Here is a 22,335-nt window from a genome sequence, read left to right as displayed (position 1 = left end):
TTTGCTTTCCCCGGAATATGCCCAAGAAAGTGATTTGACATGATGCGATCTTCCATTAACAATAAATTTCGCGGGATGCGTCTTGCCTAAAAGAATTGGATGAAGATTTTGTTGTTGTGAGAGAAACAACTTTCCCTGAGCAGCCCCAAATGAGATAAAAAAAAAGTTTCCGAAGGCCTAGTAGACAGCTGGAAATCCTTGCGACAAAAGCTTATTTTCAGTTCAGCTACGAACTGAACGGGTGGGTATTGGCGTTTTTAGTCGTCATTTCGTTCTTTCTGAGTGCAGTCTTCAATTACCAAAACGTATTCCGCTGCGAGCATACTAGCATCGGTCATTATCACGAACTGTTCTTCCTTCAAACCGAGCCGCAGTGACCTTGCGAAAGTGTCGATGAGCAATTTCTTTAAAATATTGCGACATTCATGGTGTTCTAGCGTAATTATGAACTTTGCGTTGCTTTTTAATAGTTTGAAAATGGTGTAAGATGATCTTGCAGCTTTGGAATCAAAGGCAGAAGAAATGCAGAAACCGAATTATCATTTTCACTTGTTTAGTGATCTTAGGCATTTCTAGTACGTTCAAAAATTTCGTCACTTTAGTTGTATCTGGGGTTAAAAGGTTAGCCCTAATCAGTTAGCCCAAAATTGAAAGGATTTAACGCGGAACTCACCTTTAGCGGGGAGTGTTTTAATCCGGATTTGTTGATGCGTTGAACTATTTGATTGAGTTTCTCTAATAGGTCCATAGCCGATTCTGTTCCAACACAAATATCGTCCATGTACTGATAGCAGACATCTTCGATAATGCGTGGGTCTAAATGTTGTCGAACCAAAACCGCACAAAGCGGTTGGGGCTCGACGTTGTCCATGGGCTAGCCGACTAAAGGCGTAGGTCCTAGCTCCAAAATAAATGCTAAAATTTGAATGGAAAGTTTATCAGCCATTGGCATGCAATAGTAGGCCTGTCATAAATCCAGTTTAGCGAATAAGTTTATCCCTGCTGAATTCCAGAGACTGCTAATGTCGAAATAGGAAAATATGATTTTCTTATTTGTGTCAAATTAAATGGTTGATCTTCCTGAGATTGATGAACATTCGAAGTTTACAGAAAATTTTGTGTTGGCAAAATAGGTGACTGCTGTATTTCAAGTATCTTAGGGTTTTTACAATTCCAAAGTATGTCATCAGGGCTAACTCTACTAAAATTTCAACTCGGGAATGTACTGGCGCGGGGGAGGGGGCAAGTTGAATAGACGGGGCGATCATTTTCAAGTTTCAGTATAACAGTAAAATTCGAGACCAGGCGACCATCAAATCGGCTGGTGAATTAACAAAAATGTGACGTAGCTGACGAGAACCATTTAAACTGACTTGCCTGCAGTTTCAGATAACACTGAGTCTTTCCCGGAAAACTGTAATAGAAATTCAGTTCAAATTGGCTCACTTTTCAAATGGTTCTATGCTGCTTGCCATTTCATCATATATTCTTTTTCGATTCCGGTTAAAAAGTTCTTGGTTTTCGCAAGCTTTTGGTGTTTTTAACCAAAACAAAACTGCATAACTTTTTCTGTCAATTAGAGCAAGTTTATTTTCATCGTAGGAATTGTGATTGATGTGAATGAAGGCTGCTATTTGTGGGTCAACCGGAGCTATGAAATTTACTTGTTTTGGTGTAAGAACTGTGATGACTGCTACATTTCTTTTTGCTGTTATGGTTGTTTCGTGAGAATTAGTGTTCAAGAAGGAAATCTGAGTTTTATTTTGTCATCGACATGGTTCAACGACAATGTAACAAATAATCCGGAGTTCTGTTTGAAGAATTTGAAGAGTTCTTTATAACAATGATGTTCGATAATTCAAATGTCATGCAGAAACAAACGAATAGGTCTTGTTTACAAGGACCTAATATAGTGTTTGATTTTTTTGTAAATGCTGAAGGTTTTTTCTTCGTGTCAAACAGATTTCTCTCTTTCGGCTTTTTGAACTTCGTTTATTGTATACATAAGATCAGGCGTGAGAAGTAGTTTTCATTTCATGTTAACCATAAGGTTGTTCTCTGATAAAAACGGGGCTTCTAAAATTGGTGTAAAATGTTGTTGCATTAAAGGAAATTGGGATTTAAATTTTGCTATGCCGATTCTGAATGGTATTTTTGCGCACAAGAGACATCGTTCTTTTTGACCAGTTGCCGTAAAAAACTCAGATGTCGACGTTGGATATGTTGATACAAAACTGTTCTCTATTTGATTGCAAATTCGCATTGACAACGCGTTTTTGGAAGAAACAGTTTCAACCAGAGCTTCAAATTTTAGCTTTCCAGTTACAATTCGAAAATAACACAGTGAAGGTTTTTCTTTAAGTTTATTCATCTTTGAGTGTAGGAAGTTTCATCTTTGTCAATATTGTGTATAATTAGAGTGTTGACTGATTGAGCGAGAATTTCGTTGTAACTGTTGCTCAAACGTTATTTTAGTTTTTCTCTGCGGAGAGTTTGCCTACCAGCAAATTTTTCTGATAGTGACCCCTTTTGCCACAATTCCGGCAGATTACTCGACCATTTCTTCTGGATTTGTACTGAACAACGCGTTGCAAGCAACCACGGGAAGAGTAGTTTTGAGGTTGTTGGTTATAACTCATTCCATTCTCGCTTTGACTCGGGATTGCTTCGTCTCGTTGTTGCTTTTCAATACTTTTCAGTTGGGAATTAATTGGGGGCATTTAAAAGACAATTGCTTTTTGGTTTTATTTTAGAGTTTGTTGCTGGGCCTGCAGGAAAATGAAATTATTGGATCTAGTTGGTTGTGAATTAATTCCAGGAACCAGCTTCTCAATCATTTTAGTTCGCGCTACTCTGTTGCACAAGTCATTCACTGTTGTTGCCAGGTCCTCTGTTTCTTTCTATTCTTTTTCATTTTTGTCAGAGTGTCGGCTTTCCACTTAGGAACTGTTCTGTTACTCATAAGAATCGATGACAACTTGAGGAACTCTGGCTGCTATTCTTTGAAGATGTGTCAAATAGTCCTCTGGGGTGGCGTGCTGTGTTTTGAGTTTTTTCGGAAAACTAAAACGAAGGATTCCAGTCTGGTCTAAATTGATATAACTTTCTCGTAGATGTCTCAAGAAGTTTTCAAAAAAAATAGTTTTACTGCATTTGGCAGCTGTTGGTAAAATTTCAGCGCTCGTTTTTCTAATCTGAGATATAAGAAAAGATGTTAGAGGCCGTTTGGAACCGCAGAAAAACCGATAAATAAAACGAATCAAGATTTTTTCAAATAGGTTTCTTGTACTATGCCTTAATTGTTTTTGCAGGGAAAGATCAAAGAATAGCGTTTGGTAAAATTTAACAAAGAAAACAAACAAACAAAAAGTCTTCAATATCACTTTCTACGTTAGTGAAATAATGTTCTTAAGAGAACAGCTCTTATGAAAGTGTAACATATCAGATTTTATCAATTGATTGAGGCTCGACCCCCCCCCCCCCCGCACGGCTATTGTTGGTCTGATCTGAACTGGCTTGGGTTGCGCAGCTCCTCTTGTGAAGTCCTGCATTGCACCTTCAGTGAACCTAGACAAAAACATTCTTTTAGCACTACAGATTGCAGCTCTAGACTCATGTAGATTTGGAAAACCTTGATTATGATACGGGAGCAAAATGATTGATTACAATGGTAAAAAGCAAATTTGAAATAAATGAAAATCTTTATAACTGCAATTTTTTTCCATCATTTTAGTCGTGAAAATTTATATGACAAAAAACCCTGGAATCTTTTTTTGCAGTCCCTAATTTGAGTCATAGAAAAGTGTACACTACATTTGGTTTGAAGCAGTATTCATTAATGCTCCGAAGAGAGATTTAACATGATCGCTTAATAATCAAGTCAATTTGGTCTGAGATCACAACTTGAATGAAACCACCTTTCTGCAATGAGCTAGAAAAATTTCAATTTTTAAATCAGTCTGGAAAAAAGCATCTTGATTTATTATAGCCCCATCCAGAAATTATCTTTTTCCAACATAGAAAAATGTTGGTTGTTTGGTTTGACACGTAGGAAGTCAAGTGGGTGTCCGAATTCAAACGTCGGATATTGTCTGTATGTTTCAGTTTCAAACAAAAAAATATCGTTAGAAAACGATTTATGTTTTAAATTTCTCAGTGTCATTACTCAGTGAACAATAATTACTGAACTGCTCAAAAATCATGTTACATTTTTCAGTTTGAAAAAAAGGAACATAATTGTTCAACAATTTTTGTCGTTGAGTTCTTGTGAATTCCTGCGAATAAACACCAAAAAAATCTTTTGATTATACCCAAGATGAGGTGCACAACACAAGCAAGCTCTGATCAAACCGTCCAGACCCAAATCGGTTCCGATCAGACGGAATTGAGTCGCGCACTGGGGGTGTCAAACCTTGCGCACTTGAGTCATGCATTAGGGGTTCCAGATTGATTGAGTTGAAGACGGGGGGTACTGACCAACTTCAGTCGCGCAATAGGTATCAGAACCACTTTCGTCCCGCACTGGGGGTACCCCGACCAACAATTTGAACTGCTGAATTAGCAGTAATTATTGTTATAATCTATAAACCTATTTGCAATTTCAGTTGATGTCTAATGGTTTTCATAATTTGAAATTATTTTTTTTCAAGAGATATAAAACATCTTTTTTTTAATTTGCCGCTTTTGTCTTCCCCTGTCTAATTGTTACCAGGCTTTATATTAATTTTGAAGTACAAATTAATTGGTTTATCTTATGTTCTGTTTGACGCTATTTTGACTTTTTTGAGTAATTTTTTCAAATAAAAGACTTCTGAATTTTTAGTTTGTATTGATTCGTATTCCTAATAATGGCAGGTCACATTGACCCTCTAATGTGACATTATTTATTTTACTAAGTGCTTTGGGTTGGAAACAATTTTTTCGTATCGTTTTATTTTATAAAAAAAATTATATTTTTAAAATGTACAATTTTTCCTCATTTGGTAGAAGATCAAGCCAATCAAATGATCGGAATCGGAACATTATGTGCAAACCTGGTTTACCCTCTTTTCTATACAATAAAATTCTAATTTGCCCTTTTTATGCATCAATGCAAATTGTTGAATTTCATTTTGTGAAAAAATGCCTTTATAACTCATTCAGATAGTTTTTTGCAACTGAAATTCATCAGTGAGAAAATTCCAGTGCTTATTTTATTTTACTTTTGTAGTAACTGAACTGACAAATCAGGAAAAACCACTGCCTTAATATAAACTTTGTGAAACTTTTAGTGCATTATTTGTAAAATCTATCTCGAGCACGGTTCTACCTTAGTTTAAATGAACGGTTATCTGCTAAGATCTCGCTAGGCTGTTGTAAAGCTCATGTATGATTATGCATGGTCTTATAAGGGCTATAATAATACTCATACCAGATAAACGTTACCGATGACGGGGTGTGCGACTCAAGCCAGCTCTGATCACACCATCCAGACCAAAATCGGTTCTGGTCAGTCAGATTTGAGTCGCGCACTGGGGTGCCAGACCGACTTTAGTTGCGCACTGGGGGCGCCAGGCCCACTTCGGTTGCGCATTGGGGTACCTTGATTGACTTTTAACTGTTGAAGTAGCAGTAATCATTGGTAAAATGTATTATTTTCAGAAAACTAGTAGTCATTTTATATGGTTTTTGGATCTTCAGTAAGAAATGTTGCTTCCAAACAAAGAATAATTTTCAGCTGAACAACAATTACCAAGACTTAATCTTTTGCGTGGTCTTTGATGTTAGTCATGTAAAATGGGAAAAAGCTCTTCAAAAAACGGTCCCATCGGGGATTTATCGTCTTCTCTTTTTTTTGGGTGGGGGGCTGGCTTATTTTGGTCGGAACTCTTGGTTCTGGGCAGGCTTTCTGAACTCTGGAAAAAGTTGTGATCAGACTGTAAAGACTTTGGCAAGGGGAAAGAGCTCTGTTCAGACTATCCAGATCATGCCATAAAACTATCCAAACCCTAGACTCTGGGCGAGTTTCTGATCACCCTGAACAGACCTTAAATAGTGCCCTGATCAGACAGTGCAGACTCTGGATGTATTCTTGATCAGATCAGACCGTAGATAGAGATAGTGCGTCCAGACTCTTGGGAGTGGTCGCGGTTTATCCCAGTGCGCGACCCAAGTTGTTCTGATCAGGGCTGGATCGGGTCACGCAACTCATCTTGGGTACCATATACGAAAAAAGTTCAAATTTTGTACATTTCAAAACGACAATTTGCCACATTTTCAAACAGAACATAGCACGCATTGCGTATAATTTTACATGAAACATAACAAACTTTTCATATGTTTAAAAATCAAGCATACTGAATCTCACGAAACCAAATGTGCCCAAGTTTTTGGTTTACGGGCATGCCAAAGATTTTTTACTCTTGAAACGGAACATACCGAACACTTCTTACGTGGTTTTTTAACGGTGTTGAAAGTATACAAGTCTTTATCCTATCAAGGGACTCTAATTCTTTGTCTTTGGTTTAATCTGATATTCTACACTGCAGCGAAGATCAACTTATTAGCAACAACAAAATTATCCGGAAATGTTCATTCTCTGATTTTGATTAAGATATCTTAAAGTCGTTCGTAGACTGTGGTTAAAATCTTATGCAAAAATAAGTTAAACCAGATAGCACAAGTTGAATAAATTGGCTGCTTTTGGCTTTTATGCGTTGAAGTAACTGTCCAATATTTACCGTATTTTTGCAACATTTGAAGTTTTTGTTGAATTGTGGTGCAATTTTGAATTCTCATTTGTATCAAGTTTTTCAAATACCTTTACGCGTTTAAAAGTCAGCTTTTTAGAATCAGTTTTAGACTCAAAAACATACAATGTGAATGAAAAAATGTACAGTACGGCTTTCTGTTGTCTGAAAAATACGCACTTATACACTTTTTAAGCAGAGCCATTTTAAACAGGTATCATTACACGAGTAACTATTTGCGAATACTAATGCAAAATCGTACACCGATTAATAATCTTTATATTTGGTAATTTAAGTCCGCGAGTCTTAACGTTAATGAGCCTCTGCTTATAGTTATTATATTCGGAGTTATCAAATATTAGTTACTTTTGCAAGACTTTCGTAAGATACTTTTGTCATTGATACTCCGATTACCAGTTTTCTTGTTGGTTATTTAATCAGAACGGGTGCGGGTTGCTTCTTAGTTTTATGACCGTTAGATTTGTCATTCTTGGGTTTAGAAAGCGATCTTTTTGTTTGTTTCACGTACAACACGCTCTATATACTGGGTCGTTGAATAAATAACACTGATTGTGTCACAAACCGTCATTGATAATAATTACTAACTCAATTTGACAGGTCGAAATTTGGAGAAGATAGAGTTTTATTTTATTCGTGCCTAACCATTATTTATAATAATAGCCTTTATTAATAGCCTCGTTATATTAATATTAATAGCCTCGTTATAATTAAGATTCTTGTTTGTTTTCGGATGAATTTGATATAATACATGTTGTTACATTTCAATCACTTTTCTTTAATTCTTACTTTTTGTTAGTTAATTCTTTTAATTTCGCTTTAATTCTTAATTTTAAATATCTTATGACAACTATCATTATCACATTGTTCAAATCCTGATAGCTTGAAACTAGCATTATAAAACTAGTTTCTAATTGCACACTATTTGTAACAAAAACTACAACTTTTAAGAAACGTTTTTTTATAAACATATTCAGATAAAATATTCGACGCTTGATTTCCAGCACCGGCAAGACATTTAAAGTTTTCCGTTTTCTTTTCAAAGTTAACTTCATTTATAACTATTTATAAACATTTGTAACTGCAGAACTGGAAGATGAAGGCGCTTAAGCTGGTGGTTGTGGGCGACGGAGCAGTGGGCAAGACAGCCCTGCTTGTGAGGTACACTGAGAATGTCTATTCCACAGATTATGTGCCCACAACCTGGGACAACTTTGCTAAGAATATTCAGATTGATCGAGAGATGATCGGATTACGTGAGTAAAAAGTCATTTCAATTTCAACACCACATTTCTAAATGACAAAGTTTGTCGTCCGATACCATAAAGCCCTAATTTGCCCTTTTGTGGAAGCGGGCCATAAATGGGATCTATTCTGCCCCCCCCCCCCCCCCCGTGTTTTTTTGACCCTCCGTTACAAATTATATGTTGTTATATGGCACATTACTATGTAAGAGAATTGCACGTGCGCATGGGGGTCATAAAAGAAAAGATTTATGCTCACTAAGCTGGGGGTTGGGGGGGGGGGGGGGGGCAGAATAATAGATCCCATAAATGAATGGTTCATTACGTGGCCAATGTCTGATTTCTCGAGTAAAATTACTCGATTTTGTCACTATTTTTCACGACACGTGTTTTAAGATTAGAGTCACAAGCGTGCGTGAAAACTAGCTATAGTAAGCGAATTTAGTTTAAATTTGCGTCAGAATTGGACACTCGCATCTGGATTCCATATTGAGTGTATCTGAGGCCAGCGCAAAAATTGACAGTACTCAGTAACTAATTTCGGATCTTTTTTCTGTTTGTGCCCCCCCCCCCCCGCCCCCAGTACCTTATGCGCCCCCCAACTACAAACCACGTGCTATTATATAGTAAATTATTATGTAAAAATATGGCACGTGCGTCTGGGGGGTGCAACTAATATGCACTCACTAAGCTGGGGAGGGCACAAACGGAAAAGATCCCTAATTTCTTTAACATGAGTCACTATAGTTCCCACGCGTCACCTTTGTTCAATAACTAAGATATTGTCAATTGAATAATTCAAAGAAAGTCTAATTGGTGATTAATTTCAAAAATGTCCATCTCGATACTAATTGTGAATTAAGAAGTCAATTAGCAGTTTTGCCCGTGGCAAAAATTAAGTCTTTGAATTAAGTCTAAAAAAAACTGATAAAATTGAGAATAAAGTTTTAGGCTAATAACGTGCTCAAAATGATTGAATTGGGTTAAACTTATCCTTGAATACCCATTTGGAATTTTAAGACTTTTTATTAACTACAAGTAGCTTATTTCCATGTTTTGAGTAATTATATTTCATCAAAGGAAATGGCTACGTAAAATGAAAACGATGACGAAATACTTCATTCGTTTGCACGAAACGCAAAAATTAGTAAACGGTTCCTTTTTGGAAACTCGCTGCGTAATGTTGACAAATTGCTCTTTACTTTTCTCGCTATATTTTTATATGAGTTAACATGTTTTTTCACAATAAAAAGGTAGCTTTTGTCAGTCAAAAAATTAGGAGTTTCATTACAAGACAGTGTCCCTAACAAATTGATTATAATTATTTTAGCACTATTTTATAGAGTTTTGCGCCGAAGGCCTTGTGAAGTATAGTAGCAATTATTATGTTCTATCATATTATAATTTATTATAGTTGTTGCAAAATAGTTTATACACCACATTCTTGCTTTGTAGCCATATATTACACTGTAAGACCCTTTTTACATGGATTAAGATACGTTTGTTGGCAATAAAGAAGAAAAAGTAAATATCTTCCTTTTTATTTGGCACGGAAGATGACACGCAATGTTTGTCTTAGGATGATTATTTCTCAGATTACTCTTTCAGTTTCACCCTTTGAAATTGAGTTTAGTTTGTGTATATTGACATTTTTTGATTTTTTTCTCAAGTAGAACTAAGAAATTGAAGTTTTAACTGTTTATGTTTTCAAACTATCCGATTTTAGCCTTGTTTATTACAACGATTCAATTGCAGTAGGTGTAAGCGTAATAGGAAGGTCAATGTGCTCTCAGAATTGCTGATAGAAAATCTTCCAGTTTCTTTTTCTGCTACTATTTCTATTGCAGCTCTTTGATCAGTCTTTGCACTCTTAATTTTAGCTTTTTACACAATTATTATGCGGAGAACCAACAATCTAAAATCTTGATTGCCCCGTTTTGACTATCATTGACCATTTTGCCTGCTATTTTTGACCCCAGTTATCATACTCTCAGAGGTCAAATCTTTTTCTGATCAAAACAATTCAAATCATCTGGACTTTTTCGGCAAAATTTGTTTTTTTTTGTTTTTCGTGGACGAACTAACGGCTCAGTCATTGGCCCTGGTTTCCGTCCTAAATGACCGTTTCAAGTTTTTCATCATTGAGTTAATAACAATAACAAAAATGGATGGTTAGTGGAGTCGAGAAGCACAACAATTTATTAGTCTACCAAGTACAGACCAAATAAACAGCGTAAGAATGCTTTGCTTGACCTATCTGTTCAGTTTCGAAGTCCTATTGCAAGGTTGTTAACAACTTTAAAGCTTCAAAGACCTTATAGCTTTTTTCGTCCGTTACAATTAAAATAAATTTTCCACAAAAATTGGCACCTGTCCAAAAATTAAAAGCCACAAAGACGATACCTAATTACTAAAGCAGTTCATTGTTATCAATTATATAATGCCTAATTTGTGACGATATTTTGTATAATTTTTGTACCTTTATCCACTAGAATTTTTGTTTTTTTAATTGTGAACATTGATGCTTACAAAACTCAACAGATGTAGAATGAATTAGGCCAATCACCAAAACTCTCAGTATGGAATCCGTTAAAATTCCCGTTTTACGAATTTTTAATATCGAAGTGTCGGTTTGGAGATAGTTCGCCCTGCAGTTTTGTCGACTACCCATTTTCTGAAAAAGAATTTAGCTCGACCTATTAAAAAAAAATTAGCGGAGCCAAATAATTTTTTAATAGGTCGAGTCAAAAAGTTGTAAAAATTTCAATTGGGCCGGGGGTACATGTTGACTATAATGGTCATTAAAGTCAACATGTACTCCCGCCCCCATTGAAATTTTTACTTTTTTTAAAAAAAGTTGAGCTTCCGACTGGGGGCAATTTTGCGTTATAGAAATCTGTGACACTCCTGGTCAGGAAGATTATGAAAGAATGAGGCCTTTGCTTTACAATGACACGAATGCATTCATCATTTGCTACGCGATCAACTCAAGGAATTCATTCGAGAATGTTCAGTCGAAGTGGATTGGAGAGATCAGACACCATTGTCCAGATAAACCCGTGATCATTGTTGCGACTAAGACTGATTTCAGACTCCACAAAGATCTCAAAGTAAGCATTCATGGTATAGTCTGTCCCATAAAGTTGAAATAAGCAAACGTTCGAAAACGCCAAAAACGGGCAATTGAGCATCAATGTGCTCATTTGAATGTCAGCGTTTTCTGCATTAAGTTTTCATTCATCAAATTTTCCTACGTTTTAAATTTGAACTTTGACCTTTGAACTCTAACTTGTGGCTTCTGAAACGTTCGCTTATTTCAACTTTATGGGACACGCTATACATTTGAAAATAAATATTTAATATATTTGATAAGATTCCTGGTAAGAGGTGGTGAAGATAAAAAAAACTCGGGTCGACGTGTGACTGTTAAAAATTGCGGAAAAACGTTGAAATTTCTGTAAAAAGCGATGAGCATCTTAAAAAAAATTAATAATTAACCGTACTTCTTCACTTCTTAAGGTTTTTTGTCGGGCAAAACTTCAACCCGCGAACTTTCAAAAATGATACCATTATGACCATAAATGATATATACCAATAGATCACAAAGATGAGTCAAAATCTGCAATAAAATTTTAACATGATAAGGCATTGTATGTTTTGTCTAGAAAATAAAGATCTGACAAGATTTTGAAACTGAATCCAATCTCATTTTGCGTTGAATGAAATGAACAAGGAACCAAGAGAATCAGTAGAGTGTGTCCGCAGATAAAGATCCAGCCCAGTTTATATGCTTAAATTTAATAATCGAGCAAAAAAGCTGCATATTCAAACACTGAACACTTAGCCTTTGATATATTGTATTTTAAAAAAGTTCTCAGTCAATATTTAGTCGAAGAATTGTTTTCGAGTAAAAATCGTTTTTGTAGTTAACAAATAATTGATAGATTGAAATATCATATATAGTAAGACTTCAATTTTAGGTATCAACTTGATCAAAAACGATTTATAGCAATGTATTATCACAGTTCCATTGAAAACTAGCTAATTTGTCGTACAAAAAAGCCGAGACTTTTTACAACCAATTTCATCAAACTTCAACTTTAGATAAAGCGTACAATATCAAGAAAACTTTTATCGATAGTAAAAGAGTTCTGCAAAAATCCATTCTTGCATATCTAAATTTTTCCACTATTTAACTGAAGGATTGCAGTACCAACTTTCCAGTGAAAGAATAGGCCACAACATGAAGCGTCTCTGGAGAGATGTTTGATTAGATTAGCATTATTTTTACAAACTTTCCATTTTTTATTGCAAAAAAGAAATATTGCCAAAAAGTGCCCTTTCTACCACCATTTGGAAATGTTGATTGTGACACTTAAATGATCATCAAAACAAAAAAACCTTAAAATGACAAGAAACCCCTTATAATTAGAGAATCTTTTTTTTGCAGTAAAAGTGGGTGAAAAGCTCAAGTATTGACTCGACAATGCATCTGAATCAAATATGTCAGGAAAATTAATAATTCATAACTAGAATATTTTTATAAATATTACCTCTGTTTTTGAAATAAAACGCAGAAATTTCTGGTTTGACGTTTCTTATCTCGGAAAAAATTGATTGGTAAATATATTTTCAGCATTAATGCACTTTGTTCTATTCAATACGCTACCTCATTTTCAGCTCTTTTTGACGTAAAGATATGCGTGAATAATGTATTGAAGTCAAGTACCAAGTTGAGGTTATCACTATCTAATATAGCGGTTAATAGTATGTGTTACTGCAGTAAGCAAGCAATCAAAATATTAGCTTTGACTGCTCGAGTAATATTGCAATGTCTTTAGCCGCCGCGCTCAGCTGACCTTGTTGTTATTTGGGGCTATTGCCCTGATGCTGGGCTTGAATTGCCAAGCAGTGGATTATAAACTCGCAGAGATGTAAAAAGTGTTTCTATCGCAACTTCAATACTTTTTATAGTGCTCGTTCATAGTGCTTGCCAGCTGGCACAGATTGATTGTTTGATTCACTATGTCGACATATACTAAAGAAATAGCACAGTAGGATTGTATCAGATAGCGCTAAAAAAGTTTGAATTTTGCACTGTTTGTGGCACTGCTACACTCTGAGTTATGCATATCCTTTGTCAATTATTGTTTGGAACTCCACGAGAAAATACATGTTGAAATGTTAAAGAGCTAAAATATGACAATAAATTACTCTCACAAGAGATACAGACAATTGTTTCTCTGTTTTACAATAAATTTTGCAAAACGTACAGAGAGCTATGGTATTTGTAAAAACCGATCTTGTAATAACTATTTGTGGTTCCTGCGTAATCGCAGCGGAACAGCATAAGGCCACAGCGTCTTGTTCTCAGCTCTTTTTTCTTTTTATTCCTCACATTTCAGACTTTTTTGAGCAGCCTTTCGCTTTTTGGTGACAATGGCCACTTTTCTTGCGTCTGAAAATTTGAGGTGGTACCATCAAAGCAGCCAGCATTGGTCAGGTTATGGCCAACCTGAAGCTATGATTAAGTAAGATCTCATTCTCGCACAGACAGCTACACGGAAGCAGGGAACTCTCAATCATTGGCGTATGAATCACACACCTTACCTCTCGGCCACATTTTTCAATCGATTCAGTTCTTAACGGCCTCGCAATAATGCAAAATTGGTATCTATCGGTAAAACATATTGACTGGCCAAAACTGACTGAACAAAAAGCCAGGGTACAATAAAGTCCCTAGCCACAAAAAAAAATTGAGGGTTGCAACAAAGAAGCGCACCTTTTCGTTGTATTCCGTGAACACTGTCCCAAATTTTGTCAATTAATTTTCTTGCTAAATGGAACAGTTGAGACGTTAACCCAAGAATCAATATGTTTTTCATGCATAGTATATAAATATGTACTGGTTTTTTTTAAATATCTTAATTCAGTGCTGATTTCCTACATTACTACGATCCGGGTAAACCTGTGAGGTAAAATAGGGTTTTCATTGAGTATATCTTCTTGAACTTTGTTTCATCTTTGCTTGCACTGCGGGCCGCTCATTGGTAACATAACGTGTAGATCCCAATCAGAGTAATTGCACTATAGGGGGGGGGGGGGTTGTGCTATGATTTCGTGGGGGATAATGGGAAAGACCCGCGATTCGTGATTTTTAATTTAGGAACCATTGCTGAGCCCAGAAGAAGGAGAACAACTTCGACAGAGTGTAGGAGCAACATTGTTTCTAGAATGTTCTTCATTGGAAGGCGAGGGTGTTAATGAAGTGTTCAAACAGGCTGCACTAGCCGTGCTCAAACCCCCACCCCGACCAAAATCAAACAAAATAAATTGTAACATTTTGTAAATTATAAGAAAAACGGTTGTTTAATAAATAAATTTATGCTCAATTTGACTGGAAAATAGAGTCTTGAGATGAAAAGATAAATAAGTTACTAAAGTTTGTATTGAAATTTACAGATTATGCATCAATCTTTTTTTGTTTTAGTTGCAAAAATAGCTAATGCTATTTTATTTGTCAGACAAATTTCTGCAGTTGATGCGCCAAATAAACGTTCAGTTTAACTAAACAGTAATACAAATTGACTTACTTTTGTCCTTTAGTTATGGCAGATATTTTGAAATTGTTTAAAAAAAACAACCGAAAAGCATCAGCAGTGAAATGTATTTTTTTGATGAGCGCAAGAGCTACCCTAAATTCGGATGAAATTTTAATGGCACGGTTATTTTCCACGCTGAGTTCTCAAACGGAACGCAGTCCAAGTCAGAACGTCTCAGACTAAAATCATCTCTGACCAGACCATCCCAGACACAAATAATCTCTGATCCAACCGTCCCAGACCAAAATCACCTCTGATCAGATCTAAGAGCACAATCACCTGTGATCAGACCGTTCCAGAACAAAATCACCTCTGATCAGATCTAAGAGCACAATCACCTGTGATCAGACCGTTCCAGAACAAAATCACCTCTGATCAGACACTCCTATGCCATAATTGAATCGCTTCTGATCACAACGTTGCAAACAGATGTCACCATTGATCAGAAAACCCAGATCAAATTTATCGACAATCTCTCCGCCACGGACCAAAAATCATCTCTGGTCAGACCGTCACAGAAACAAATCACCTCTCGTCTATCCGTCGTAGACCAGAGTTACCTCTGATTAGAACATCTAAGACCAAAATCACTTGTTATCGGACCGTCTTAGAACAAAGTCCCCTTCTGATCAGAAGTTCCTTGACCAAAATCACCTCTGAACGGACTGTCAAAGACCAAAACCAAAATTAAGACTGATCAGAGCGCCCTAAACCAAAATAACATCTGATCAGACATTCCCAGACCAAAATCAACTCTGACTAGACCACATCAGATAGAGACCACCACCGATCAGACCACCCAGACCAAACGCACCGCCGGTCGCTCCAACACATATCAGAAAATATTTCTGATCAGAGCGTCACAGACCAAAACCAAATATGTTCAGAAACTCCTAGAACACAATCAATCTGATCAGAACACCGAAGATCAAAATCACTTGTCATCAGACCGTCCCAGAGGGAAAGCACCTAGAGTCTGAACATCCCTGACCAAAATAACCTCTGATCAGAACATCTAAGTCAAAAATCACCAGTGATAAGACCTTTTAAGAATATAATCCCCTCTGACCAGAGCGTCCCATATAGGAACTGCCTCTGATCAGACCGTCCCAATCCGCGACAACCTAGTTTCGGACCAACCAAGACCAAAATCACATCTGATCAGAACAAACAAGACCGTAATCACCTGTAATCAGACTGTACCAGAACAAAATCCCCTCTGATACGACCTTCCCAGACCAAAATCACCTCTAACCAGACTGTGCCAGACCAAAATGCAAATTACAACTGATCAGACCGTGAGACAGACCAATATCGCCTCTGGTCGTACCCTCCTAGACCAGAATCACGTCTGATCAGAACACCTAAGACCAAAATCACCTGTGATCAGATCGTCCTAGAAAAAATCAACTCTGCTCAGACCGTCCCATACATGAATCACCTCAGAGCAGTTCATACCATACCGGAATAGCCCAGGGTCGGACCGTCCGAGATCAAAATCACATCTGATCAGAACATCTAAGACAAAAATCATCTGTGATCAGACAGTTCAAGAACAAAATCACCTCTGATCAGACACTCCTATACCATAATCTAATCGTTTCCGATCACAACTTTGCAAACAGAGGAAAGCACAGATCAAATTTATCGACAATCTCTCCGCCACGGACCAAAAATAATCTCTGATCAGACCGTCACAGAAACAAATAAATCACCTCTCGTCTATCCGTCGTAGACCAGAATTACCTCTGATTAGAACATCTAAGACCAAAATCACCTGTGATCGGACCGTCCTAGAACAATTCTCCTCTGATCAGACCTTTCCTGACCAGCATCATCTCAGATCAGAGTGTACCAGACAAAAACTAAAAGTACAACTGATGAGAGCGTCCCAGAATAAAATCACCTCTAAGCAGACTCTCCTAGACCATAATTGCCTCTGATCAGACCGTTTTAGAGCGAAATCATTCTTGATCAGACCGCCCAGAACAAATTCACCGCCAGTTGCTCCGCCAAAGACCAAATTTATGCCTGATCAGTCCATCCCAGACCAGAACCAAAGACCAAAGTAAGCACTGATCAGACCGTCCGTGGCCAAAATCACCTCTGATCAGACCCTCCCATGCCAAAATATTCTCTGGTCAGATTATCCAAGACCGAATTCAAAATTATTCTCTGATCAGTCTGCCCCCAAACCAAAGCCAAAATTAACATTGATCAGACCTCCCAGGCCAAAATTAATATTGATCAGACCTCCCAGGCCAAAATTACCTCTGGTTCAGACCAAAATCGCTTCTGATCAGACCGTTCTAAACAGAAATTATCACTGATTAGACCACCGAGACGAAATTCACCGCCGATTGCTTCATCACAGACCAGAATCATCTCTGATAAGACCATACTAGACTGAAATCACCTCTGATGAGAATATTTAAGAGGAAAATCACCTGTGATCAGACCGTCCAAAAAAATTCTCTTCGATCAGACCTTCACTGACCCAAATCACCTCTGATCCGATCGTCTCAGAACAAAACCAAAATTATCACTAATCAGACCGTCACTGACCAAAAATGGTCTATGATCAGGTCCTCCCAGACCAAAAGTTGTCTCTGATCAGATCGTTGCAGATACAATCATCCTTCATCAGACCATCCCTGACACAAATAAACTCGGAGCAGACCGGCCCAGATAAAATCGCCACCGTTCGGACCGAATCAGACAAAAATTACTTCTGAACAGACCCTCCAATACCAAAATCGCCTCCGATCACCCCAACGAAATCGCGGCTGACCCAAATTACCGCCGATTGTGCAAACCCAGGCCAAAAACCTCAAATCAGACCTAAGTGCGCTCGAAACTGAGTTTGGACAGACCGTTTGTTTCAGCTGCCAATTGCACAGCTGTGCGCTCGGCTGAATCTGAGCAGAGGTGGTTCGGATCTGGGACCTCTGTCAGTGTTGAAATAAAGAAAGATTAATACATCCCCTCGATTTTGATGAGCGTCCAAGAATTAACTCATTTGTTAGGGAAAAAAAGGAAACCAAAAGAATTCCAAGAACTCAGGAAGTCTTTTTCAGAAAGGCTAACAATTGAACTAACTCGCGTTCTACTGTGAAAGCAAAAAGTTATAGAATTGTAGAACTTCAACGGATTATAATTAAGAAACCTTTAAATAGTTTTTCATATAAAACATGAACTCCACAACAGAGTTTCATCTCAAACAGTTAGGTTTAATAAGTTGCTCAAAAATTATGCCAAAAGGGCATCGAAAAAAGTGAAAAACTATCAAAAATAGGTAATGATTACCGGTAATTTTAAAATTTGCAAAGAAAATACCCCTTTAACAGAACCAAACTCATTGGTTAAAAGTGGCCCACAAACAAAAGGCTAGCAAATCACTCCTTAATAAATGCAGCAAAACCACTTACTAGGGCAAAACAGCCAAAATAAACTTAGAAATTGTCAAAAAAAACTCGCCACTCAGCGAAGTATTTTTTTCATCAAAAATACCTTGAGATGAAAAGTCTCTCAGAAAAACAACATATTCTACAATGGCCAGAGCAACTAAACGTGCCGTGGTTTTCATCACGATATCCACAAGTATCTCTCATAACTGTTCGGTTTTTTGTTTGGGACTAGCAGAACTGTTGTTTTCGCAGTGTGCAGCGTTAATTTATTCGGTAAACTTTGAATATGAGAGATTCCGTGAGAATCCGGGATTTGTTTTTTGTCTGGTTTGGATACTTTCTTAAATTTCATCCAAGCAAACATTTCTTATTCAGAAATTTCTTATGCAATTTTATGCAGAAAAATTTTTAAACAACCTTTGACGCAGGACTTGATTTGATTAAAATATTCAAGGAGGAAACAAAATAAGAGCGATTTTTTGGTGGATAATTTTCTTTACCAAACCTATAACTCAATTGAGTGTATTGACTAAAATAGAGGAATGGAGAATTATCTTTGCAGAATTTCTTTGTTAATGAGTTTTATCGATTGTTGGGGAATTCTTTTGCATTTTTTTCTTTGATTCCCCTTTCTGTCAAGTAAACCGACTTTTTCAGTTTTGTCATTTAATTATCTCTGTTTATCTAATTTATCTATATTTAAGATTTTTGCGGTGAACCACAATTCTTTGTCAGTTTCTAGAGTTTGAAGGTTTTGCAGCAATTAACGACTGTTCCTTATCAGGTTTGAAAATTTAAATGTTTGAAATTTTTATTTTACTTCAATAAATTTGATAATCTGAGATTTTTTGCTCTTATTGTCATCGGTTGCATTTGCATTGTATTATTTGTCAATGTTTGTTGCCATTGTTTATCACAAAAACACAATCACTTTTAGCCAGTCATGATGTGTGGTCTTTCATACTCAGTCACTGCAAGGTTCACTTAGAAGAGAAGCACCCCAACACAATGACCAAAAATTCAAAATAATTTTTCAATATAATTTTACAGTAAATTACATTTAAAATTTTACATTAATTTAATATTTTAAAATTTTACATTAATTTAAAATTTTAAAATTTTACATTAATTTACATTTAAAATAATTTTTCAATGTTTCAACTTATCGCAACACTTCAAATCACGTTTGCTTGCTTTTTTTGTCCATTATCAAAAATTGTGCTCGGAAAAATGACGCCGAACAAATTTATGCTATAGCTTTTTTACATAATTTATACTATAACTTTTTACATCCACTTTTTTGTGACCGTTTTTTCAACAAATAACTTCTCTTCACCACTGCTTGGTAATTTTAGATAGCAAAAACTCACATCAGTTAAATTACTTTCTCTATTGCTTTAATCTTTATATTGAATTTCTCCGATGTTGCCACAATGATTAAACTGCACAATGGATGCCACAATAGATTGTTACCCAGGTTTAGGTCCAGACCCAAATTGAGCTATGATCAGACTAAGCAGACTGAAATGACCTCTGATCAGACTTTCCAGACCGAAGTTACCTCTGATCAGACCTTTCAGACCAAAATGATCTCTGATCAGTCTTTCCAGAATAAAATGTCCTCTGATCATACCGTACCCAGACCACTGTCCAGACTATAGTGCACTTATGATCAGACCTGAATTCAGACCATTGTCCAGACTATAAACATGCTATGATCAGACCATCTTCAGACCATGGTCCAGACTCAATTTCAGACCATTGCCCAGACCTTAATCAGACTATGATCACACTCAAGTGCGCTCAAAATAGTCTGATCAGAGAGAGATTTTAAACTATGATCAGACCGTCCAAACCGAATTGACCTCTGATCAGACCGACATTAGACCATGGTCCAGACTATTGTGCGCTCGAACCGCTATCCAGACCCTGTAATTTCGGTCCGGGAACACAGGGGTGTGCGCTCGATTGAGTTTGACCATAGCTCAATTTGGGTCTGGACCAAAACCTGGGTAGTTCAGCCAAGAATTTTTTTCTGACATTTTTAATCTCAAAACTTTTTGGCACTAGTAAAAATAAAATAATCCACCATCAATATTTGCATATTCTGAAATCTGATTCGCCTTACACTCACACACATACACATATAAAGGTTCTGCTTTTGCCGGTGTCACCTTGTTCAGTGAGAGCAAATTTTACTTATGAAAATCAAAAAGTCAATATCAATCACAGATTTCTTAGCATTTTTTTTACGAAAGGTTGATTAACACAATGCTAACATTCTGGCTATTTTAATGATTATAAAAAAATATCTTTGTCCGAATTTGTCATACTTTAAGTTATGACCTTTAAAACGATTCTATGAAACGATTCTCGTTGAATGAAAAAAGACTTCTTAAAATAGAAAGCAAGGCTTCTAACGATTGTGGATAAATACTTCAGTTTCTCGGGTTTAAATTCTCTGTTTTTTTGGAGAAACTATTATTCAAGTTCATTGGTTATCTTGAAGCGAAAACAAAAAGATATTAAGACAAAGTTGTCGAGGTGTTCCATTGGAACCCTTTTTGAGTTTTAAAATCTGATTTCAATAGATATTAGATAATTTTCCTTTGCCATCATATTGATGCATACAAAAAAACTCATAAGGAGCAGAGGTTATATTTTCAATAAATTCAAAACCTAAAACTACAAAACAAATACCGCTAATTTTCTAATAAAAACTATCAGATTTTGAGATGTTTAAGTGCGCAATTATATAAGAAATTTGTAAGAGCTGTAGAAAATAAGATAAGTCTATTTGTGAAAGTGTTACCTCATAACTCGACCCGGATTGCTACAGTGGAAAATGGAACAATCTACCAATTAAGGTTTTGAGTTACATTCAATTAGTGTACACTGACCTATAACGGCTATCATTTGCCATAGTACATACTATCATCTGCCACAGTGCGTGTCAGGGCGATTTACCCGATTCCATTTTACCCTTGCGATTTAACCCAATGCCATTATGCCTACCTTCCATTTTACCCAATGTCAACATTAATTTACCTTAATGTTTACCCCATCACCGGAACGATTACTTAGCCGACTATATAAATAAACGGCCCGTGGGACTTGATATAAAACTATCACAACCTAACATCGGATAATTGAACGAAAAGATCAAATAGCATTGGGTAAATTTGCATCGGATAAAATGGCATTGGGTAACATGGCAGGAATTTCTTCACACGACAACTCAAACTGATTGTTTTAACTTTCCCTGAAAAATTTAAAACAGCAATTTCATACTCAAAATTTGGAAGTCAACAAATCGGCTCGTCTCCGCTTTCACATTCAAATAAAATGGAGTTGGCTACAAGCGCTACTTTTTGGGGAGTTGTAAAAGGCAAGTTACACTCGTCAGCGTGATTGCGGACTGGTGGGGCAAAAAAATAGCAACTTGGGCAGCTCTTTATGGCACGTACAAAATATGATACAAGGTGTTCCAGAAGTATTTTGCTCACAACGACCATTCTGAGGCAATGCAGAAAGCGTATGAAGTAATGATGCTTCCCAACTAATGTCAGGAAAAACAATTAATTGATCAAAATTTCCGCAAGCTTTCATAGTTTTATGCATCCGGATCTAGCTGGTGGTGACAGAGAGAGTTTCCAGGAGCTGGTTGTGGCGAGAGCTACAATTTTTGAGTGGCTGAACCGATGAATAATCTAACAAAAATTTACAGAATTGAGTCCTTACAAATTCTATGATCCAGTTTCCCTATATATTTTCCATTTCACTGATTAAAGCTCCTTTACGCGGCCTTTTTACGCGGCCCATAAAGCTTTTAAAGTTTTCTTTTCTACTTAGATCATTTTTTTGCAAGAAAAATCTACTTTGAGGTCATAAAGGTCACCAAAAATCTACGGATCTTTTCCGTTTGTGCCCCCCCCCCAGCTTAGTGGGGGCATATTATTTGCAATCCCCAGACGCACGTGCAATTTTTTTAAATATTGATTTAATATGTAATGGCATGCACTCTGTAACTGGGGCGTGCATAACGTACTGGCACAAACGGAAAAGACCCAAATCTACTTTAAAGTCACAAAACAATTTACACCAGAGGAACTCTTTGAGATGAAAATCCCATTGATAGGTTGTCATATTTTTAAAAAAATAAAAACAAGAACTTGGATGATCAAAACCCAAATTGCGTTTCACATTGGTAACGAACTCACAGGTGTTATGCTGCTGTCATATAGAGCGAAATGAGACAAACAATTCAAAATTGATCAAATTCTTTGAAAACATTAAAAAAACCTCAAAAACATTTGTTTTCTCTTCATTTACCCAG

General features: G+C 36.5%; 3 protein-coding genes across 4 annotated transcripts in view; 1 reads left to right on the top strand and 2 right to left on the bottom strand.

Annotated features, from left to right (window-relative positions):
- The window catches only part of LOC142337879 (importin subunit alpha-3-like), a 249,192-nt gene that overhangs the window by 203,845 nt on the left and 23,012 nt on the right, over window positions 1–22,335 (bottom strand). The window contains exon 1 of one of the 2 annotated variants that reach the window (XM_075387488.1): window positions 17,822–17,832. The exons of the other annotated variant lie outside the window; for it this stretch is intronic. The gene's annotated coding sequence lies outside the window, so the exon portion shown is untranslated. Of the gene's footprint in view, window positions 1–17,821; window positions 17,833–22,335 lie in introns of those variants that run through there. 2 annotated transcript variants of the gene reach the window in all.
- Window positions 1–22,335, bottom strand: part of LOC142337883 (ubiquitin-related modifier 1 homolog) — a 126,429-nt gene that overhangs the window by 81,083 nt on the left and 23,011 nt on the right. The window lies entirely within an intron of this gene.
- Window positions 6,988–14,464, top strand: LOC142338651 (ras-related protein ced-10-like). Its single transcript, XM_075388498.1, has 3 exons — window positions 6,988–8,002; window positions 10,883–11,100; window positions 14,157–14,464. Exons 1-3 carry the CDS (start codon window positions 7,843–7,845, stop codon window positions 14,337–14,339), a joined length of 561 nt encoding a protein of 186 aa, XP_075244613.1. The 5' UTR covers window positions 6,988–7,842; the 3' UTR covers window positions 14,340–14,464.

This window comes from Convolutriloba macropyga, chromosome 4 (assembly GCF_964194025.1).
Source record: "Convolutriloba macropyga chromosome 4, txConMacr16.3, whole genome shotgun sequence".
NCBI classification, from domain to species: domain Eukaryota; kingdom Metazoa; phylum Xenacoelomorpha; order Acoela; family Convolutidae; genus Convolutriloba; species Convolutriloba macropyga.
The sequence above is the reverse complement of the archived record's forward strand: the minus strand, read 5'-3'. Positions and strand labels throughout refer to the sequence as shown.

What these genes read in the sequence shown, in the direction of transcription:
- LOC142338651 (XM_075388498.1), top strand. Translation starts at nt 7,843, where the DNA reads ATGAAGGCGCTTAAGCTGGTGGTTGTGGGCGACGGAGCAGTGGGCAAG. An exon ending in TCGAGAGATGATCGGATTAC is followed by an intron (nt 8,003 to 10,882) that starts GTGAGTAAAAAG and finishes TTTGCGTTATAG; the next exon opens with AAATCTGTGACACTCCTGGT. An exon ending in GACTCCACAAAGATCTCAAA is followed by an intron (nt 11,101 to 14,156) that starts GTAAGCATTCAT and finishes TTTTTAATTTAG; the next exon opens with GAACCATTGCTGAGCCCAGA.